The sequence below is a fragment of the Drosophila rhopaloa genome, unplaced genomic scaffold, assembly GCF_018152115.1.
Source record: "Drosophila rhopaloa isolate 14029-0021.01 unplaced genomic scaffold, ASM1815211v1 contig_150, whole genome shotgun sequence".
Lineage (NCBI taxonomy): Eukaryota > Metazoa > Arthropoda > Insecta > Diptera > Drosophilidae > Drosophila > Drosophila rhopaloa.
The window spans coordinates 1239750-1262315 of record NW_025335029.1 but is presented as its reverse complement, the minus strand read 5'-3'; the positions used below and the strand labels follow the sequence as shown (position 1 = coordinate 1262315).

General features: G+C 40.1%; 1 protein-coding gene across 5 annotated transcripts in view; it reads right to left on the bottom strand.

The window, feature by feature from the left end:
* The window catches only part of LOC108052902 (triple functional domain protein), a 58114-nt gene that overhangs the window by 3015 nt on the left and 32533 nt on the right, over window positions 1-22566 (bottom strand). For 2 of the 5 annotated variants that reach the window (XM_044456791.1, XM_044456792.1), the window contains exons 6-12: window positions 20747-20830; window positions 20224-20347; window positions 14661-14988; window positions 13220-13843; window positions 884-1009; window positions 242-822; window positions 20-181 (exon numbers count right to left, since the gene is read on the bottom strand). In XM_044456791.1, coding sequence (XP_044312726.1) covers window positions 20-181; window positions 242-822; window positions 884-1009; window positions 13220-13843; window positions 14661-14988; window positions 20224-20347; window positions 20747-20830 — 2029 coding nt within the window. Of the gene's footprint in view, window positions 1-19; window positions 182-241; window positions 823-883; window positions 1010-3694; window positions 3831-13219; window positions 13844-14660; window positions 14989-20223; window positions 20348-20746; window positions 20831-22566 lie in introns of those variants that run through there. The other 3 variants (XM_017135431.2, XM_017135432.2, XM_017135433.2) reach the window with 2 other exon arrangements.

Here is a 22566-nt window from a genome sequence, read left to right as displayed (position 1 = left end):
TTCTGGTTATATAACTCACTTTTGTATCTTGGGATCCAGGCAGCTGAGCTCCTCCAGCTTGGGCAGCTCCAGATTGGAGCCATGGCACTGCAAATGGGCATTCGCCTCCATGGGCGAGTGCATGTCCATGTACCTCTTCGAGGGTCGATCGAAGCACTCGTCCTCGAGCAGCTCGTCGTGACTGGAAATAAGGTATTGGGATTAATAAAACTATCAATTAGACATTCTGCTCAACACCCACCTCTTCTCGTTGAGGCTCTGGCAGGAGCAGATCCTGGCCAGCTTCGGATTGCGTTCGCAATTATCGCAAACGCCCACTCCAGAGTCGGCGATCTTGGACTGCTGCTCCTCTCCATCGCCGCAGTCGTTGTCCCGCTCCTCCTCCTCCTCCATTTGGTCCATGTCCTCCAGATTGCGACTCTCCCGCCAGCAACTGCAACTGCTGCTCGAAGGACCGCCCTCAAAGGAGCTGCCACTGGCCGAGCTGCAGCGATAGCTAACCCGTTTTCCGGGACCCGGAGCTGGGGTGCTGCTGGCCACTGGCAGGGAGTGACTCTTCCTCATCGCCGGCCAGTGCTTCTCCAGCAACGAGGTGGCGCCCAGTTGCTCCGCCAAACGCTGCAGCTCCTCCCTGGCCGCTGTCTCCCGCTGATGTTGGGTGAGCAAGTGCAGCAGACGGGCGGCGCTCTCAAATCGCTCGTGGGCCAACTCCAGTTTCTGGGCAAACTGATCCAGGGCAGACTTCAGATTATTGGCACTCTCACTCAGAACAGAAACTTTCAGGGCAGCGGCATGTAGATCGCGTCCTTTGGCCAGGTGTTTCTATGGAGGATTTAAAAGTAATCTTAGGAAAAGGGAGCATGGTATAAATTTTTCCACCTACCATCGCTATAAAGTAGTACTTCTCAAACTCCTGCTCCTGGGTCCTCAACTGCGACTCGTTGTCCCATTGCAACTGGGAAAACTTTTGCAGATTCTCCGCTCCATCGCTGCCCAGCCATGAGGTGACCTTTAAATATAGGACATGAAAACAAAAATCAGTGGGAAACCTTCAAACTCGTTGTTAACAAGCCCACGCGCTAGGCCAAGGTTCCCCATTGCCATGTTCCACTTCGTCATCACCATCATCATCATCATCGTCTACAGCTCCTCCCAATTTCCAATTTCCGATTCCCAATTCACAGCGCTTAAAAGTGAAACTCATAGAAATGATCGACGCTCTAATTAGCCTCCACTTTACAAATTAAAATCCAATCGAACACAAATCAAATAAAACGACTCAACTATGGGTATTTGGCAGGCAGCTTAGCCTCCCAAAGGTATTGGAAACCACAATATAAGCCAACCACACAGGTAGACATGGCATCCAACAAAGACAACAGCCACGGGCAATCAGCGATCTCACATTGATAATTTTGTGGCTCTAACCAATTTTTAATCACCTGCTGCGTCCAATTGAATTGATACAATCGACGACGCCGCTGATGATGATAATAATGATGATGATGACGATGCTACGGAACCGAGTTAACCAGCGCCCCATACCATCCCATCCCAGAAAGCGCCCATCCAACGACTTCAAACTTCCAACTCCCAATTCCCAGGTCGAGACGCGTGCACCGGCGCATTCACTTTCCGTTTTTGGGTTCTGCCCCAACTTAAGTTATACACAGAAAAAAAGGTTTTACTTAAGAAAAGTATGTTTTGAAAAATAATCCATAAGGTAAGCAATGTCAGAAATGTATAATATGAACTGGTACAATAACTTGTATCATTTAACAGTACCATTTGACAGTACCTTTTAAAAGTATCTAATCGTATGTCCCAAAAGCCAAGTCAACTATATTAATATCTTGTTACAACTTGTTTCAAACTGACAACAAAAATATTATCACTCAAACGTTAAATTTATTCAGATTTTCTGATTTTAATTCCGATTTTCAAGCCTAGAACAACATTAATCGAAGTGATCTTGGGGTAATACAAATTGCTGATCAATTAAAAGCTACGTGTTAATGATGGTTATTAGTAAATTGATACATAGTTTTTCATTCATCAAATAATAAACAATTTTTTTTTTGATTCTTATCAGAAGTTTCCCGTTAGTATATAAAAATATAAATGTTTACATAAAGTGAAAAACGATCTGCCACTCAAGTATTGAGAATATGTTTATATAAAATGGAATACGATCTTCTTTTTCTCTAAGTGGCAATCTCTAGCCTCGAGATTCACTATCTCGAGCCTCTTTTGGGGCATGTCTGCCATCCCACCCAATGAATGAAAATACAGTCTCAAGGGGCTGTGGAGTGGGAGTTGGGAGGGGGAGGTGGAGGGGGAGGGGCTCTATTAGGGGGGAACTGGAGCAGGGGCTCTAAACAGCTGCTCCAGTTTCACAGTCGCAGCACAATCGGCTGTCAGAGACGCTGACTCTTCATGCTCATCAGATATGGCAGGCACGGGTTTTAGCGGCGTGGTATATTCATACATATATATATATATATACATCTAAGCCATGTACAGGGTGAGGCAATCCGCTTGATTTCTTAATTGACTTCGTTCTTTAATTAATCTAATTTCGGAACTGAGAGCATTTGCCCATTCGATTGAGCATGGCGGATTGATAATTGCATCGAGTGGTCCACACACCATGAGTTTTTAAGTGTCCCAGAGATACTTTAAAGAATTGATGGTACTCTTTATTTGGGAACCCCTATATCAGGCATATCACAGACATTTTAGAAAGTTTTTTGAACGCAATTTTGGGAAGCACTTAAGAAGTACATTTCAAGCCTGTAGAAAACTTTTTTTTTGAATCGGATATATACTTCGGGAATGTTTTTATTTTTTATGAATCAGAAATTAAAAATGTTTAAAGAATAAGAGTTATGACAAACATGATTACATCTGTAGTATGATAAACTGAAGAATACTTTCTTTTATCAATAAAAAAGCTTTTTCTCGTTCAGGTAAAACGTTTTTCATCTGAACAAAAGAAAAAATCTTAAGTGAATCACAGCTTTATATATTGTTGAACTACAAAAGCAAACATGAGATTAGCTCGAAATCACGCGGTTACAAATACCCCCTTTAAATATTTAATTGCCACACTAGTGTGTTTATTAGCAGTGAACACATAGACGAAATATAATTAAACCGGACATTGAAATCGGACCTTGAATTGTTCAATTTAGTGGCTCAACTATTTTCAATCAAATAAAACAGAACATCGAGTACGCAGATCGATGATGTCATTGAGCAGAGGTTGTCAAAACAATTGGATTGGGTCACCAATACTCTATATGATCGATTTGAATGGGTCGCAGAAGAGGCTCTTTATAATAGATCACAAATACATACATCTACAGGACCGGTGACACCCTGTATTTCGAAGATGGCGAGCCGGCTTGCTCAAATTGTTTACATTGAAATCGATCGTTGGATGGGGGAAGTTGGAAGCGGGGTTTGGCCTTTTTGGCTCTATGCGGCCGATCGGCAAGATTGTTTCTCAACGATTGCCCCGCACAGGCTGGCCATAAATTAATTAATTGATTTAGTAAAACTCGGCCCCAAGTGGATTTTCACTGCTAACCGATGGCGATAAGACGTGGGCTGATCACTGAACTGTGAACTATTAATAGCCGCCCCGATCGCTATATCACTCAGCCGACTGCCCGATAAGTCGCTGACTCACATAGTTGGCCATTTCGGCTGTCAATTTGCCGGCGCTTGGCTCTTCCGCTTTTGGCCCGGGAATCATGGCGTGATTGTTAGTAACGAAGTCCGCCAAACGCGACAGAAACTGCAGCAACATGCCACAGGCAGCTCAGAATCGCGACTGGATGTGGAAAAGCCGAGGCAACTGCTCCGCGTCACCCATGCCCACGATCGATCTTCTATATACACAGTGCTCGGCACATAATGAGGCATTTTCAATTTCATTTCGGTTTCCCGTCCTCGTCGCTGGCAGGCGGCACTCAATGAAATTCAATAAAATCAAAACAATTAGCAAACGTAAACAAAAAGGCGAAGAACAAAAATGGGTTAGACAGGGAGCCCCGGCACCCACGACAAACCGATGACGATGTCGCCAATATCGGCATACACAGGAAGAATGGTGAATGATAAACGAATATTTCGGAAATCTAAACACATTTGTTTCTTCACTTCATGACTTTAAATAACTTGGGTTATTCTGGCGGATATCTATTTTTTAAGCAATATTCAGTTTTGTATTGTAATAGATCATTTTGATTTTTAAAGAAATTACTGCCATTCAACTGATAACTAAAATAATAGGAAAACATTAGAAAACATTTAAGAAAATCTAATGTTTTTCCTATTATTTTAACTTTTAAAATAATAAGAGCAATAATTAAAAAACCTTTAAAGTCTGCTATGCAGCTAATTTGTAAATACCAATATTAACATTGTCAAAGCTTTTCATCTAAAAAATATATATTTACAAAATGAAATAGGATTGATCCTACAATAATAAAAGGCTTTTAAATATATAAACATTCTATGCTAGCAAAAAAAATATTTCAAATTGTAAGATAAATTTTGATTCTGCTTATAATATAAATCAAAAAGTTGGTTATTTGGGTAACTTGATAATTAACATTGTAATTGATTTTAACATTGTTATAACATTAATCAAACAGTTGCTTATTTTGATAAAATATAATATCATCCATGTTTAAATTCTGATTTAAACTTGTTGAAAATATCATAAATATTTGGAAAGCAATAACCTTTTATTATTTATAACCTTAAAAATGTGTTTCAAAAAAGGAGGAAGTTATGAGTGCACATTGGAATAGACTATTAAACCATAGATTTGTATTTATGGTTTCTAGTGTCTCTAAAATGTTTTTGTGAGTTGAAGAGGATGCACTTTATTATTATTTTTTCGAGTGCTCCATGGTAAATAGGCAAATGTCAACCATCCGCCTGCGACTTCGTCTTCGGTGGCAGAAGTTGCTTCTGCGGCGATAAGAACGCGTCCATCTATGGCGGATGTGGAGCCGTTCGCTGGCTGATAAGCCACTGCATTCGAGTTGACTGCACTCTGTTCTCGACGGGATGATCTTAGGAGCTGTTTCTGTTGCTGCTGCCGCCTGACATAAAACGCAAATTTAACGTGACAGTTTAACAAGTTGATCGCATGCGCCATAAAACACATGCAACACCTACAACAACAGCGGCAACAACAGCAACGGCGGCTAGTTGTGAGCATGCGTGGCTTCCAGTGGTGGCCACTCCCTCCTCCTTCCTCTAGCCTCCTCATCCATGATCCCTGCTCCTTACTCCGCACTACTTACTCCTGCTGCTGTCGTGTAATTTACACAAATGTCGCGCATTTATCTCGTGGCCATAAACATTTTTAAGCCACAATATCGAATTTATTTTGACACTTTACAAAGTTGTCGCCAATGTTGGAGTTGTTCTTGTAGTTGTTGCAGCAGCTATCATAGACAACCAAAACAACAACTATTGGCATTTGGTCTACCCTTCAATAGAGTAATTCGATTTTTCGGGGGGATTTGAATTCTTCATCTTCATATATTCCATGTATCATTAGTCTTTTTTATAGTCAACATATGCTATCTATTCGTTTTAAAGCCCCAAGTTGAGCGTATCATCTGAACTTAAATTTTTCTATCCAAGTTTTCAGTGGGTCTCAACATCCGTTTTCATGTAGATAATTGGAGTAATATTCATCACATGTTGTCTGTTGGGTTTCAGTTCCTATTCAACTTCCGTTTTCTTGTAGATTATTGGAGTAATGCTAATCATATGTTGTCAGTAAGGTTTAAGTTCTTTATTGTATCGTATGATTTTCGAAAATATTTCATGATCAAAACCATATGCAGATAGTAATCAAGATGTTAAACATTATTGACTACCTCAATCAAAAAGTTTATAGGAATCCCTAACTAGTAGAACTATTACGACATGTTTTAATTGGATTTGTAAGAATATTAACGATTCGGCTAGTCTCGAATTACATTTAATTTCCTTAGCTCCTTGGCGCTCTTTGACTGGGATTCTGCGGATTCTGCTTCTATTTCTGGTATTGGGTAATTTATTTGAAGTACCTCTTAAATGATATGCTTTTGCCATTTGGCTGTCTCATTTCTTGTTGGCTAATTTGTTCTCTATGTTCGGCGGTTGTTGATGGTGATGTGTCTCTTTGGTTTCTCAAGCATATCGCAGCCGGCTTATCTCTGGCTTTTAAGTATTTCTGCTCTTGTCTGGCTGTTTTGCATTTGAATTTATGGCAGCGTGTTAGAACTTATGGCAGCGATAACTGCCCCGAAGATCAGAGGAATGGCAATCGGAATGCGAGTGCGCCAAGTGAGACATTAAACATGAAAGCCGACCATTAATGGAGGGGGAAAACCAATTGGAACTTCCATTTTTCTTGGCACCTAGTTCTGCACAGCAAAAAAAAATGTAAACCATTTTAAAATAATTTCTAATTAGAGTTGATTTTGTGGTGGTTTAATTTATGAACATGTTGGAAATAAATGTGACAATTTAAAAAAATGCAGACTACTTAATACTCAATCAAATAATCAATAACAATTTATAAGTGTGTTAAAGAATACTTTAAGATCGATTAAGTCAATATAATTGCATTACTATTAAAAAACAAAATAAATAAGATATTTTTAGATATCAAAACATGCATAATTTTAAAACAAATATAATTCATATTTATTTAAATATGTTTCTCCAATAGTAAGGAAATAATAATCAATTATTAGTATAATAATTGTATTTACTAATATAAAGCCATAATTGGGATTGAATTCTTTTCGTGCAGCACTTTCCAACCGACAAATGTGATTTATTTGAAACTTGATTGCCCTGCTAACCGGGTCTGTAATCCCTTTGGGCCCACATACCTACATTCGGTATCCCACTGGGCCACTAAGGGGTTTACGTATGGAAAACGCTCGGCACGCTCGGCTGCCTTCATTCCCGAATGTAATAAAGCAATTTCGTTTGACTATTTTACGGCCAAAGGCGATTACAATTTAACTTATTTTTCACTTTCCAAACCAGCGGCAATCTCCATCGAAATCCCATGGCCCAGGTCTCCAGATTGTGCGACACGCACAAAGTCATAAATAGTGGCCACAAAAGGCCAAGACGTTAATGTGGTGACAATATTGCATGCAACCGAGTTGCTAGTTGCAGCGTTGCTAGTTGCTGCTGTGCCCCTTGGTGTTGCTGGTGGAAAAGCAGCTTTACCGCCTGCTTTGCCACAGCAAGTGCATCGTGCATATCTTGGACAACAAGGGGGCGGCACTGGGACCAGGGGCGTGGCTGCTTATCGGCGATCAGGCGACGGCCACGGCGACACCGTCCAACTTCAACTCCATTACAACTGCATTGGGGAGCGGACGTGACGACGCTCAAAAAATGATGACAGCTGTTGATGAAGTTGACGATTTCTAAAAATGCGTGTAAAATTAGTGTTAAAAAACATGTCAAACCCAATGTGACAGTAACGTTTTGACATGACAGTCCAAAGGCGCTGGCGACAACAATTACACTTTGTCTGCCCGCCAAGAGCAACGCATATGCAGTATATTTTCAAGTCCAAACGACCAAGAGTCCAAGAGCAGGACCCCAAGCCCGTGTTAATTCAATAACCTGGACATTCTGGCCAAACCGACGATGGCCATCGGCGATGGCTGCCTTGCTAAGCGTATGATTAACGTCCGTTTTGATGACACAGCCAACATGGAATCATGGAACCATGGAGGAGGTACGACCATATGTCTGCAGGAGTAGGGGGGGCAGGAGGGGCACCAGCTACATCTGCATTGTTTGTTTGCGTGGTACATTTGCATGCAACAATCTCAACCGGTTGGGATCGGCGGCACTTGCGGCAAGCATGTGTTCATTTCGCTGAAGCACTCGTATCTTGGTAGCTTGCGCGTAGAGATGACAGCGGGCACGGGTGTTATATCTCATCACGCACGAGGAGGTTACCACTTTTGGGATGTTAAGGTTTAAGGATGGTCAGAAATTATGTCTCCTATTTTAGTCAATGGTTTTTAGTTAACAATTTGACAATTTTCCTTCACCTCTCAAACCTTCACAAATTGAAAGGATATGTAATTGACAAATATGTTTTTTAATCGGAATAAAATTTCCATTGTTGTTTTAAGAAGAGTATATTATTGTAAATAGGCAAATCGATTTCTTGATCAGATTTCCCTTTTCTTTTTAACGTACATTTTATATCCAACCACCCCACTTTTTAATTGATTAACAAGACTTTTAATAAAATTACTCTTATAGATTCTAAAGTAGATTTTAATCTGCTCTATTTGCTTAATTGATTTTAAAAATGTAATTGAATTTTCAAATTATTATTAGGTTTATGAAATTCCAGTCAAATCCGATACAATGTCTGTTAAAAGTAATACGCATATACAAAGATGTCTAAGAAGGCCTCAAGTTCAATTACTGATTGATCTCAACTTCAAATCCTTTTAAGCCTATTAAGCTTCTTGTTTGTCAAGTTTTTTGTACGGTCCACTTTAGATTTGTCAATCGGGCAAAGTGCCTATAAGCTTATTTCCAATTCTCGGTTTCTGGCTAGCATTTATCCGAATGTCAGCGGCTAATCGACAGTTGGCTAAGCAATTGAAAGACAGATAAATGTGTCGAGTGGAAAATGAGTAAAACCCGAAATCAAATACTAATTTTCCGCCGACTAATTGCAATTAAGGGTAATCTTATTTTCCTGTATTTCAACTAGTTTTAGTGACCGTTACCCGATGGGGGAAACTAATGATGGGTTTATGTAATGGGGTCTGCAAACCAACACAGGTGGAAAACTAGAGAAATTCTGAATAACTTAGGTTAATTACGAAGTAAACTTAAGTCCATCTCTATTGGGTGGAGCAGAGCGTATAATGCCCGCGAGGGCTAATACATGCGGTTATTATTAATGCCCCTTTGGATGGGGTCCCGGGGTTCGAGGTTTCCACCGCGGCATGTCGACAGTAAATAAGCCTTCATTTTTCATGGCTCTCGCCTGACCGAATTCTATGCAGCCAGTTCTTGGCCAAAAGCAGCTGCATTTGCCGGTGGCAGTGCGGTTATGCAAGCCAAAAAAAAAAAAAAAAAAGAAGCCGGAGAAAGGAGCTGGGGAATACTTTGCCACCGCATTCCTGGCCCAAAGACAGCCGGTCAAATGTCAGGGGCCATAAATAAGCTGGCCCAAACCAGCGGACAGGCTTCCGCGACACCAATGCTCCTCGGTGCCAACGCAGAAGCCAAATCCAATGTGCTCCTTATGGCGATTGCAATTCAAGGCGCGAAACAATTAAACATAGTTTTCATTGCACAAAGCCGCCGACATTGCGCAAATTAATTTGTGCAGTAAAAAAGCAGAAAAAAAAATAGAAAAAGAGCAATCGTCTCAAAGAAAGCGCGCTAAGCAAATCCAATTTCACCGTCAGCAATGTTTATTTATCTGTCGCCGCAGCTGCATTTACCTCTTTCTCCGGCCAGCTCGGCAAACACCCATCATGGCCATATTTGTGGAGCAATCCACCTTCATCTCGGGGACCCCAAAACGACCAGCTCCCAGCTAATGCAGCCGATCAACAATTTAGATACAATATCGCATATCGCATCATAATGTCGTCGTCGTCATCCTCTTGGCCAGCAAAATGGCGACACCACAGCGGCAGCAGCAGCAGCAGCAACAGTTGCAACTACAGCAGCAACAGTTGCAGGTACAGCAGCAACATCAAGCACGGCGGCATCTTTTTTCGCACCTTGTTTGAATGCTCGCGCCTAATGGACGACAGCAACATTAGTTTGCCGGCCGGCTGCAGACGCTTTTTGTGGTCCAGTTTCGTGTGTTTGCCTTGTTTTGGCATCGCAGATTAAATATATTTAATTAAAAAGAAACAAGATGAATGTGAGATCAATTGACACGGCCAGCGGTGGATACACTATACGTAGATCTTGCTGATAGAGAGAAGCCTCTAAGAAGTATGCAAATACTTGAAAAGGGCTGGGAATATCAGTTAGTCTAAATGTCTTTCCCACGAAGACAAATTCTTTTCAAGAGACTAGCATTTTTATTACTGGCAAATTCGATCGATTTTTATGACCATAGCATGGAGATTTATTGCCACATTTAAAAAACAAACTAATCTAAACTTTCCTAGAAAGCTTTTCTAAACCTAACTATAAACTTCAACTTATACAGAAAATATGTTTAGGAATGGTAGGAAAATAATTAATACTATAATATCGAAATCAACCTGAGGTTGTTTTTCATAATCAGTGCAGTGATTACTTCTTTCATAAATTCCTGACTATTCTTTTAATCGTAGAAATATTACTGATATCATATTGAAAACCTTTTATAATTTTTATTTAGTTTATAGTTCAGAAACATTAAAACTATTGACTTTCTAGACAAATATTTTATGTTTACATATATGATATGAGTCAGCAATTTTAAAAGCAATTATTTATAAAAATCAATGGAGTTCAATACAAAAAGCTGTTTATACTCTTTTGTAAGAGTATTTGAAAACTACAAGAGGTGGAAAGACAAAAGCCAACAACGATCTGCACAAAATTGGTAGCTGTCAACGCCTTTTTAATTGAAAGCGTGTTGGTGTTAAACACTCGTAAGTATCTCTTAGTATGATTTTTGCGCCGATCGCGATATGACAAGCGGGACAACTCCGACGGACGGACTCTCGAGCGGACATGAAGACAGCTGAATGGACGGCTGCGGCTTATCGGTGAACTACTTTTCGAATGGAAATGAATGAAATCAAATGAAATGAGCAGAGTCAACGATTTGAATCGAATGCGAGTGCGAATCAATGGGCGCCCCAAACCACCGACAAATCGATTGAAAACAAAAACAAACAGCAGCCAAAGAAACACAGGGAGGGGAAAATAAAGATTGCATTTAATTTCTTTAACCTTGCTTTCACTTTTCTCATTAACTTTTCGTTGGCAATTAAAATTCAATTTTTGCTCAGAAATCAAGTCAGATAAATGGCCGCACATTTATCAAACGAAGCGGAGTGCGCGGGAGCGTGTGAAAAAGGCCAAGACGCCACATACGAAACGTTAACAAGGCTCGCAAAATTTTTAAATGCCAATTTCCGCAAATTATTAAATGAAATTGAGGATTCCGCACGGCTATCTATACATCTTTGGTTAGGGGAATTCAATCGGCTGTGGGGCCTTATATGGTATGTGGTACACAGAAAAAAAATAGGCATTAAAGTGCCCTTAATTTGATTTTGTAAAAGATCGCTGCAGTTAATATGTGATTTATTAGGGAATTCAACTTGTTATATAATAACTAACCTATGCTGATCTAATGAAATTTAAACTTTGGTTTGAACTATACATTTTTCATTATTATTAACTCTTAGTTAAAATTAATATATATTTTTTTATGTGTACCTGCTGCGTGTCGTGTATTTGCAATTTGACATACTTTTGTTAACCAGCAACTGCAACTGCAGCAACATCTTGCGGCAGCATCAACAATCATAATAATAATGGCAAAACTTAATAGTGGCGCGAAAGTATGACGAATATGTAAACTGCAGCTAATCCCGCAACAAATGATTGCGATTAATCAGCGGAATTGCATTAGCCGGGCCAAAAGGAGTCGCCCAACTGGGCGTAACTCCGACTGTCACTGCCGCTGATTAAGCGAGATTCCCAGGGGAAGATACAAATGCGAGTACGAGTTGTGGGTGCGTGCGCCTGCAATTATGCGCATGGCGCGCACGGTAGCCCAGGCCATGCAATGTGCCATAAGCCATATGCCATATGCAACATGCGAGCGAACCCTTTCGCCGGAGGCCAAAAACTCATTAACAAGTCAATTAAAAGGCCAGGAAGTGGCAGATGCTCCTCGTATCCATGAGTATCGCTTGGCTGCCATCCACCTGGATGCCTCGCTTATCTAACGACTCCATTTGGCCGCCGACTGGCAGCCTCATCTCTCAATCCCAATCTGGCGACCGATCCTGAAACTAATGCGAAAGCGGCTCCGAGAAGCCAACACTAAGCGGATGCGCGTAATAAATTAATAAAGCCCGCATTAAAAGCAATGCATATTCAATTAACAATGTCAGTGCGCCGCGTATCTGCGAGATACATTCGGCATTCGGCATTCGCAGTCACAATTCGCTGCGCCTGCCGCATTTCCTGTCAGCAAAACCAAATCCAAGTCCCCAGCTCATTAAAACTTCAAGACTACAAAGTGACCGGGAGAAACCAATTTTGTTGTACATTGTAAATCGTTCGGCGAACCTACGGCATCAACAAATGCTTTTAATAGGCAAGTGGGTTTAAAAAAATATCCAGAAGATAAAAAAAACTTTAGAAAATGTTTAAGATTGGTTATCAAAATGATGATGACAGGTTTAATTTTATTAAGCATAAATTTCGAAGATCATAAATAAATATTTAGGTGTTTAATAATTTACAGCCGCATAGTTTAAAAGCGTTATAAATTCCAAATTGCATCTTGCATCTATCATTGGTGCTTATGTAAAATTGGAAAATATTAGCTAATGTTTTTTTGCATTGGTATTAGCTTAAGAAAAAATATTCCACAAATTCGGGGAAAAATACCTAATTCTACTAAAAATATCTAATTTGTTGCCAATTTGCTCTGTGATAATTTGTACTAAAATAAAATTACTTCTGTCAGCAAATACGATAAATAATTTTTATAAAACCAGTTTAAATTTATTAAAAGGAAATAAGTTTAATAATTCTCTTTTGAAGCGATGGCAACAAACCAATAGTCTTTAAAAAGAACTTCAAATTTGGTGTCTTCCTATTCATAAAAAGTGGAACAATTTTTTTTTGTAGTTTTAAGGTTTTTTTTTATATTTTCTTAGTTTATTAAGATTTTTTAAAGTTTTCTGTGTCAAATATGTATAAATCATACATGCCCATTCTTAGCTCGTAGCCTACTTTGATAATTCAAATAGTAAAATAGAGCCCAAATATGTAAAAACTTAAGAAAAGTATAAGATCACATACACAAACACATTTCAAGTTCTCTTTTTGGGCACCCATGGTCTAAGTTGTTCAAGGTTCTCCATTAAAGAACATGCCAAGTCCCTCGATCCTTTTATCCAATCATATATATATCTAATGCTGGGACTAGCCAGGTACTCACCTCACTGATCTCATCCTCGAGAGCCCGTTGCCGAGTCAGTTGCCTGAGCCGCTCCCTGCGCTGCTCCGTCAGCTGCTCCAATCGCTGGGCCGCCCGGTCGACTTCGTTGAAGAGGAGCGTCACCTTGCGCAGCTTGCAGGCGGCATCCACGTTGAGGAATGCCCCTGAAGATGGCGATTGGGGCTGTGACGTCATCCGCGGCGAGGCGGGGGCAGAGGTGATGGCCCTGGCCAAATCCTGAAGCCGGGCCAACTGGCCGGCTCCCATCTTGCGCAGACTGTGGAGCTGCGAATCCATCAGCGCACGACTGAGGGCGCGATGTTGGCCATAAAGCTGGCGGCGCGTGGGCAATCCCTGAAGATCGGCGGCGCGTATTTCGCTGAGGGCACTTACCAACCGACCGCCGGCCGTCGAGCATTGGCGCTGGAAGGCCTCCAGTTGGGCGAAAAACTCCCGCCACTTGGCCGCATCGTGATGCCGCTGGTTAATCCCGGCCAGAGTGGCCAGGGCGGGCACGGAGGGCAGCAATCCAGCGGGCAGCTGCGATGGCGCAACACTTGTCGTGACTTGGTCCACGCTAATGAATTTAACCAAATCCGCTGCCAAAGACGACGACGGCTCCTGTTTTTTTTTTTTTTTTTTTTTGGTTTTGGGGTCAGAGTCAGAGCAGAGAAAAACAGCGGATTCGTTGTCATTAGTGGACAAGTTCTGTTTGCCCAGCCGGTCATGTCATGGGGCGGGTTAATTGGCTGCGGTTCAGGCTGTCGAGAGCCCAGGCTGGGGCGTTAGCCCGTTGCCTGGCCTTTCGATCCCGCCCTCCGAGAGGCACACACAGAGAAAATATGTGCTACTTTATATTCTTCGAGGATTTTTCATTGAGGAAATGATTCAGGTTATAACAGAAATCTATCTGTTTTTTATAAAGTATTGTTTAAATATATCTGGTAAATTAAAGAAATCAAAAGCAAGTAAATGCAGTGCCTAACCTGTATGTGAAATTCAGTAACTATAAAAACTTAACTCATATTTAGGGTAATAAAATCGTAGGAAAAAATATAAGTTAAAAATTTAAAATTAAAATTTTTTTTTAAATTTTATTAATGATCATTAATATACATAAGAAGTTGCACATTTTATGTAATAATCTTGTGATAAGTTTTAAATTTAATATTTATTCCTTTATCTGAACTTATAAATTCGGAGAATATTTTAAATAAAATGTGTCATAAAAATGGTTTCTAAATGTACGAGATCTTTTTAAAATTCCTAAACAATATTAGAAAAATAAAAAAATATCATTTGAACTTGTAAAGTCTAAGTTAGTGGTTAAGTAATTGAAGTTAAACTGCATTTTGATTACTGAAAATGAGACTTTGTACATTTTTTCTCTGTGCTTCCTTTTGCAATCCGAAAGGTCAGGCTGTATAAACTCTAAACTCACCGGGTGATCACTGTTATTGTTCTGCTGCTGCTGCTTCTGTTGCTGCTGCTCGTTGCACAATTGCAGTAGACTGGAATCGGGACAAACGGCCAAAATTTCACAATTGCCAATTTGCTTGGCTAAGAGTCTGAGACTTTGGCAAATTAAGTCGATTACGCATAAATGTTGAGACTTCTCGATGGCAATTAAAATGGTAAATGTCTGTTGGGCGGGTTGTTGTTTCAGCTGTTGCTGTTGCTGCTGCTGCTGCTGCAGTTGCTCAGCGCTTTTATGGCCATTGATTGTTGCTGTCGTTCCGGGTGATGTCGGGGTGGCAAAGGGGCAGGAGCTGCAAGAGCAATGGAAAACGAGCCGTGAGTTGTGGTCCAAAGTGGCCGAGAAGGTGCACGGTCAAGTCGCATAAATAACATCAAAAGTGTTTGCCTGCTGTCGATCGGAGGTGGACAAATACCAGCGATCGGGGAACTAGTTCAAAATAATATTTCTTAACTCAAAAATGGCTTTCCCACAATATTCATTTTTAACTAAAAAAATATATTTAAGCATTTAAAGGACCTTAAACAACTATATGAAATTTTAAATAAAAATATTTTGTACATTAGTTTCAACAATAAAATGTTACATTCATTTAAATTGTGTATTCTATTTATTCTAAATTTTCAAATAAGTTTTTCAGTTTTTTATTTTATATCTTGCAAACTTCCAAAGGTGAATTGTAATTAGCTAACATAGGATTTTTATTTCTTTGAATCCCATTAAGTTCACACGCAAAAATTGGTGTTTGTATAAACTTTAGTTATTCTTCGTTTTTTTTATAACTTTATATTGGCAGTAATACTAATTTGTTTGTGAATAGAAAACGGCATTTTTTAGTAGTTTCCAAGTTGTCTCTATTTATTGGTCCCCCATAAGGGGAGTACTAAAAATGTTTAGTGCAACTAGCTGCGCCAGCGCACCTAATTAGAATTGTTAAATTTAATGTGGTTCCAGGCTATAATTTTTCAATAAATCATTATAATCTTGGCGAGCATTTCCCGCCTGATTCCGCTGAAAATTAATAGCTCTCTTCCCGCTAATTCCCAGGCTTCCATGTGAACTGGTTCGCATGTGGGCCGCAGCCCAGCTCCATGAAATAAAAAAACACATAACGCTTGGGCGGATTGGGTGGTGGTGTCCGCTTGGGGAGCAGAACACACCGACTTGGCTACGCCCAAAACAAGTTCACTTTAATTGGCAATAAGCGGCCTCTGCACTTGGACTCGCTGCCAGATGAAGCACTTTACTTGGCTTTACCTTTCAGTAACTCAGCGGGGAGAAATCACGTAACTATGACAAGTTGGTAGCCACTTTTAATCAGCGTAAATAAAAATTGAAAATTGCTGCTAATGGCAGCTGGTGGGCATTAGCAGAAGCCAAGAGCCGTGTCCTAACACTTTAGCCAAAGTTTGTTCAGCGGCTTGGAAATTCTTTAGCGGCCAAGTTGGTTAACTGTAAACGCATGCCAGGCCAGGTTCTCGGTTCTTAGTTCTCAATTCTCAAGTCTCACATGGCAATTGGCAGTCAGAGCCACAAGTCCACCCCCAGGTTGTTGCAGATGCAGTTGCTCTCGGAGTTGCAGTTGCAAATTGCACGCAATGCTCACGGGACGGGGCCAAGATCCCAGATGATGTGGCGTGTTTCCGCGGAGTCTTCGGGCCCAAGACCGCGGCTTAATGATGCCGCTCAGTGCGGCTATAAAGACCGCCTGGCATTTCAATTCCGAAGCAGCCCATATACACGCTCAAATGGGCCAGCCGCCAACAGCTATTCCGTAATTTGGGCACGTCGAGGTGGGAGATACTCTAGCTAACTTCCCTAAATACACAGAGTAGCTTAAGGACTTAAATCTCGGTGAAAAAATGATTTCATTATTTGAAATACAAATTAGTTAATTAATAAATATATTCTGTAGCTTTTATTTTAAATATTGACCTACTTCTTACTTTGCTTAGTAACTAAAATGAATATGCCATGAATATTGTGAAATTGTATGACTTATAAATCAAGAATAATTCTTGTTTTGGAATTGGAAATCAAACCCAATTTTCTAATTTAAATAATAATTTTAAGTCAAAGGCCAACAAATGAATTAATTTATTGCAAAGTAAAAAAACAATTATAAAGTGAGACGTTCATTAATAAACAAATAAAGGATATACATTCTTTTTTTATAGTTTAATTAACAAAAAATAATTTAAATATGATAGAAATTAGTATTCTATTTTAAAAACTATACCACTTTTTTATTTGAAATTTTGTAAAAGCGATTATAAAAGAGTTATGAATCCTTTTGACTTTTACTTTAAAATAAATACCGAAAGACCTCATAAGCTTTCTCTTTTTTAGTGTTTTATACATTATTTAGATTGAAAAAATGAAATTAAATAATGAAGGAATGGCTTAGACAATTTGCAGTCAACTATTTAGCAGAACAACCTTTCCTTCAACCCATCTTCCCATTCCGCGAACCCATTTTGTAGTTCGCCCAAAAAGCCTGAGCCCCGTTCAACCTCTGTCATGGGCAATTATAATTTAAAACCTTGGCTGATTGCGATGCATTTCGGTTTTGGGAGCAGTCGCGCATGCTCTCTCCGTCGATTTTGTAGGGCAAGACGCATTAAAATATGAGCACAATCCTAGGCCAGGTCGAGCGTGTGTAACCCGAGCTTTTCTTTTATATCCGTATTATGCGCGGGCATGCATATTTATACCCGGGGTCTTCATACCTTTCGCAGCCGAAGATTCCGAGAAGTGCGGCCGCCAAACTATGTCCATAAAAACAAATTTAATTGCAAGCTGTCACACACACGATGGAGGGAGTTGTGGATTGGCATCGTAGATGGAGTTGGAGTCGGAGTTTGAGCTGGAGTTTTGGGAGTCAGGCAGTCAGGGAGTCAGGGAGTCAGGGAGTCGGAGTCGAGGTCAGACCTCTGGCCCAGACAAATGATGTAAGCTACGGATAAGCGAAGTGGCCATGTTGACACTGACGCAGTGGTGAAAACTGAACGCAGACCAGAGAGCCGCAGCCAACATCTAATATTTGCCGTCCATCTGGCTGACATTCGGAATTGGACAGGCAGCTAATGAATACCTTACACATGTCGGCAAACAAACGCAAATAATGTCAATGGTCTGGCAGATCCAACTCGTCATGAGTCAGGTCGAAGAAAACTGCTGGTCTGGACTGGACTGGATGGTATGAGATGGAATGGAATGGGATGAGATGCTAAGATGTTGAGATGCTGATGATGATGATGAGGCGGCTACAGCAGATGTGCCACTTTTCAGCGCAACTGCTGCCACTGCCAATGTTTGTCAAAGAGTTTTCTACACGATTTGGCCGCGTTTTACCAATTGGCATTGAAGCAATTAACATCAGCATGCAGCTGGATTTCGAGCTGAATCTCTGGCTTAGAACTGGAACGGGAATCGCAATGCCAGCTCTAAGTGGCCGCCAGATACGAGTGTACTCCACTGTCGATTTAGATTTCACAGATTTCTGATATTTCCAGGAATCGTGTGGCAGTTGGAACCTTTTGCGAGAACAGCAACAACCATTGCGGAAAAATAAAAGTTCACATCATAAATTTTAAAGTGTCACGAATCTGTCTGGAAAAAAATCATTCATATGCCTGCAGTTATCGCTCTTTCTCTCTCTTGTTCCTAGCCCTCTCTCGCTCGCTCCTCAAAGGGAAGCCGCACACAGTCCCTCAAAAGACGTGCCAGCAAAAAACCAGCCCCACAAACATTGGCAGCCAGCCTGAGTGGAATTCTAATTTACACTGAACAGCAGGGGAAAACTTCGGTCTGATTTTCAAGACCTTTTCCCATGACCTTTGGGATGAACTCGTTAAAGGAACCTCGTTAAGACAGTTTACTTTTAGATTTTTCTTTCAAAATATTAATGGGTTTTCTCCCACCAGCTTTAAAGTTCCTAGTATATTAGCTATTTCTGGTCCGACAACCTTAAAAAAAGAGGATGGAAATAAGTAGAACTCATTTGGTTTTCCTAAACAAGTATTATTTAAAAAGCAAGAAAAAATGATGTTAAATAGTTTCACTTGTTTTACTCTAAATAATACTAAAAGGTTATACCGAACTGTTATTTGTTTGTCTACCAAAAGTAAATTTTTTCATTCATTGTATTTAATCTTTTTTCTTATTCTCAATTCTCTATATAAACAAATCATCACGTTATTCTTCTAATCTTTAACTCTTATCTCTGCTTTTTGAAAAACTCAATTGCACTTGACCCAATTGTACAAGCAATATCTAAGATTATAAATTTCTTCCCTATTGTATTTACTTTATAAAATCCACATTCACTCGAAGATCTAGGGCAGATAGCCAACCCTGCTGGACAGTGTTTATCGACTTTTAGCCCAGACTTTTGTTCTATTTTCTGAGGCAAAGTTCTCGGCTCACAATGCAAGTGCTGTTCGATGTTGCTGCTGCATGTTTCCTTTTAGCCAAAGTGGCAAATTGACTGACATGCATTCGGGCTGAAACGAAACTCTCGGGGGAGTGTGGTATTGGGGATTGGGAACTGGGGATTGGGGATTGGGGAGCCCGTCTTAAAGGCTTAAATGCAGCTCCGCTTCGTTCCCAGCGCCATTTGGCTGACTGGCTGGCGCATTTGCATATCTGCTCGTAAATATGGATGGGCCGCCGGGTCCCGGGTCCGCGAGTCTATGAACTTATTGCCAGACAAATTGAAATGCCTGATTCGGATGCAGATGCCGATTTCGGTGGGGGTACGGGTGGGGATTGGGGCTCTGGTACTCGAACTCGCACTCGTACTGGTTCTGGTTCTGCGATTGCCCACAGCTGCTCGTTGAGCCCATTCCCATGCGTTACTTTGACACTAAACCGATGAGGCTGATTCTAATTCTGATTCAGATATGGAAATTGAGATATGCACACGGGGAAAAAGTTCCATGATATATGTACAGTTCTGATGCAAAAATACGATCAGACGTTGTTGTTAACAACTATATATGTTCACCAAATGTAAGGTTTAATTCTGCATTTATAATATTGAGTGATCTAAACATTAATTTAAAATTCAACACTTATAGTTGCGTTCTTAATTATATATTCTATTGGTATCAAAAAGTTTTTAAAGAATCTATTAATTCGCTTTGTTTAAAAGTTGATTTTATATTTTTGCTGGTTTCTGTTTCTCTTGCAAATTTCTTGAAAATATATATAATTCTTTGTTATATAACAACTAGATAAGCTTTTATTTACTGTGACTTTACTAGAGCTATTCAAATAATGTCATTATTTTAACACCCTAGAAAAATAAATTGAGTACTGAGATCTCTCATTTTGGTCCTTTGATTGTTAACTAGGTATGAAACTTTTATATCCTTCACAATAGCTGAGATATGTTTTTGTACTACTTTTAAAAACTTCTGCTTCTTCCACATATTAAAGCTTTTTAGGGATGTTAAAATACGTAATCTGTGACCAATTTATGTGGTATTTGTTCCCAGTGCAGCTCCACTGATCCCCCACTCACCTGCGCTCGGGAATTGTGCTGTAGTAGAGGAGCAGCGTGGCCAGCTCGTAGCAATTGAGGCCGGCGGACGCCACACAGGCCGCGTCTACGCTCACAAGTGGGTCGCCTTGGAGGGTGCGTGTGCCTGGAAAGAGTTACGAAAAGATGGTTGAGATGGTTGAGATGGGTTATAAAAAGATCTCGGGATGTGGGAAATCACACACTCCGGCGCGGTCTCAATTGGTGCACCCTGGGTGGCCACTTTGCCTTCGATAATGTGCGAAAAAGCGTGTGCACATTAATTGAAAAGCGCCAACTTTTTGGTTTCCCCAGCCGCTTTTCTTTGCCATTAAAGCCATATATGCAGCCAGGAAAATGGCCAGCGGCAAATTGCCCGACGGGGCGTTACAAAACCAATTTCAATTTATAAGCAAATTCAGTTTTTTTTTCGGCCCAGTGAAAGTCTAGAATTAGATGAGAGCGGGCTGGGGCGCGGCGAAAATGGAAAGTTTGTCACCTAGGTCCACCGCATACGGATGCTCACCTGGTAGGTAGACGCCGCTGGTCAGCAGTTTCTCAGGCAGCTCGCCAATCGAGCTGGGCGGTAATAGCTCTGTCTCGCAGGTCTCTGCAGAGAAAGAAATAAAAATATTTAAGAATCCAATTTTTTTACAAAAAGCTTAATTTAAAATGAATAGTAAATACTCGGTGCGTCTGAGAAATTTCGGAATTCTTCAAACAAATGTTTAATTTTTTAATGAATGAAATAAGTTTTACATATTTCATTTAATTTAAAATCAACCCTTACTATTTCGGCAATTTTTAATATCTCTACAATATTTGCCAAAATTTTAAAAGTACTTTCTAATACGCACGTATGTTCCCTTTTGTTTATTTGATTATATAAAAGTAATATGTTTAGAGATTCTTGTTTTTGCGTAATAAATAAAATATCACTATACTATTTCAATGTTTATGGTAAAATAAAAGCCATTTAAAAACATAAAAACACTGCCTTTATAAAACAGTTTTGTTGTAATTTTTTCCTGTGCCTAAATGGTAACCAGAAAAGACTTGCGAAAACTCACACGAAAATAAATGGATAGAGGGGGTAAGAAATATGGGTTAATTGTATTTTAAACGCTCCACGGAACCTTGAAAACTGGTCCAGGATCTGAGCCGTTTGCATAATAATGCCATTTGATTAATTTCGAGCTGCCGAACAGCCCACACCGGCTCTCTAGGAAGGGGCGTGGTCGCCGCCTTGGCTTCGTTTGCCCCAAAAACAAGTTCCTCATAAATTGTTCGCCTGCCCCGGGCACTTTCGCATGCGACAAATATTTCTCAATGATAAATGCGACACATTTCAGCGTCTCGGGAAATTCTGCACTCGTCGCAGTGAACTCCGGCCACCTGTTGCGGCTTTTCCAATGGCAGAGAGCCAAAAACGAATGCGACCCGCTGCATTGTAATTCAATAGCCCGACCACAATAGCCCCCGCACTTGCCAGCTGATTTATGCCCGCTTGCAAATTGCACCCACACCCAGCCCAGATCGCAGTTGAACGCATTCCAGCGAACAGTGGCCAGAAGAGCCGGAAAAGTGGTGGAAAGGTTAACATTTCCCGGATATATCAGATAAGTTTTATCTATACCATTTGGTAATGTTTAAGGTACTTAGTTTTGTTTAGGAAAGTGTTAAATACTTCCCATTCCTATTACTTTTGGTTTCCTAGACATTTGCTTTTATGTTTAACTCATTTAGAAACCATTCCTCAACTATTAAAATATTTTAAAAGGCTTAACTGTTAAAATCATTTAACATTTAAAAAGTATTATAGGATTTTACAATATATGTTGGTTTTATAAATATCCAACGAAAATGCATTGTTTAGTCCATATATGCTCTAAATACCTCCAAATCACTTATCTATTTGGATTACCAGTTTAACCCTTAATTGAAAGCTATTAATATCTTGTAATTAATGAAACCCTATATTATTTTATATTATATATTTTTTTTATATAAATAGGCACAGTTAGTTTGAACGTCTTAGGGATTTTTATCTTTTTTTAGAACTAAATCGTGTACATTTCACTTATTTATGATGACTATGTCGAACCACTGTGGCATTACACTGGCATTGCTTTGGTTTCTCATTTAATTTTCATATTTTAGGCTTTGACAAATTAAAAGGCATTTGCACCGTTGTGGCTGCCACAGAGACAACGATATTTTGCGGCTAACCACGTCTCGCCGGATGCCGTGGGTTGTCGATGTTAATGGCTAATGGCTAAAGCCGCGGCTGCCGGCGGACCTCCTCCTCTCAATGGAGTATTTTGAAGGGGCATTTTTAGCCGCCAA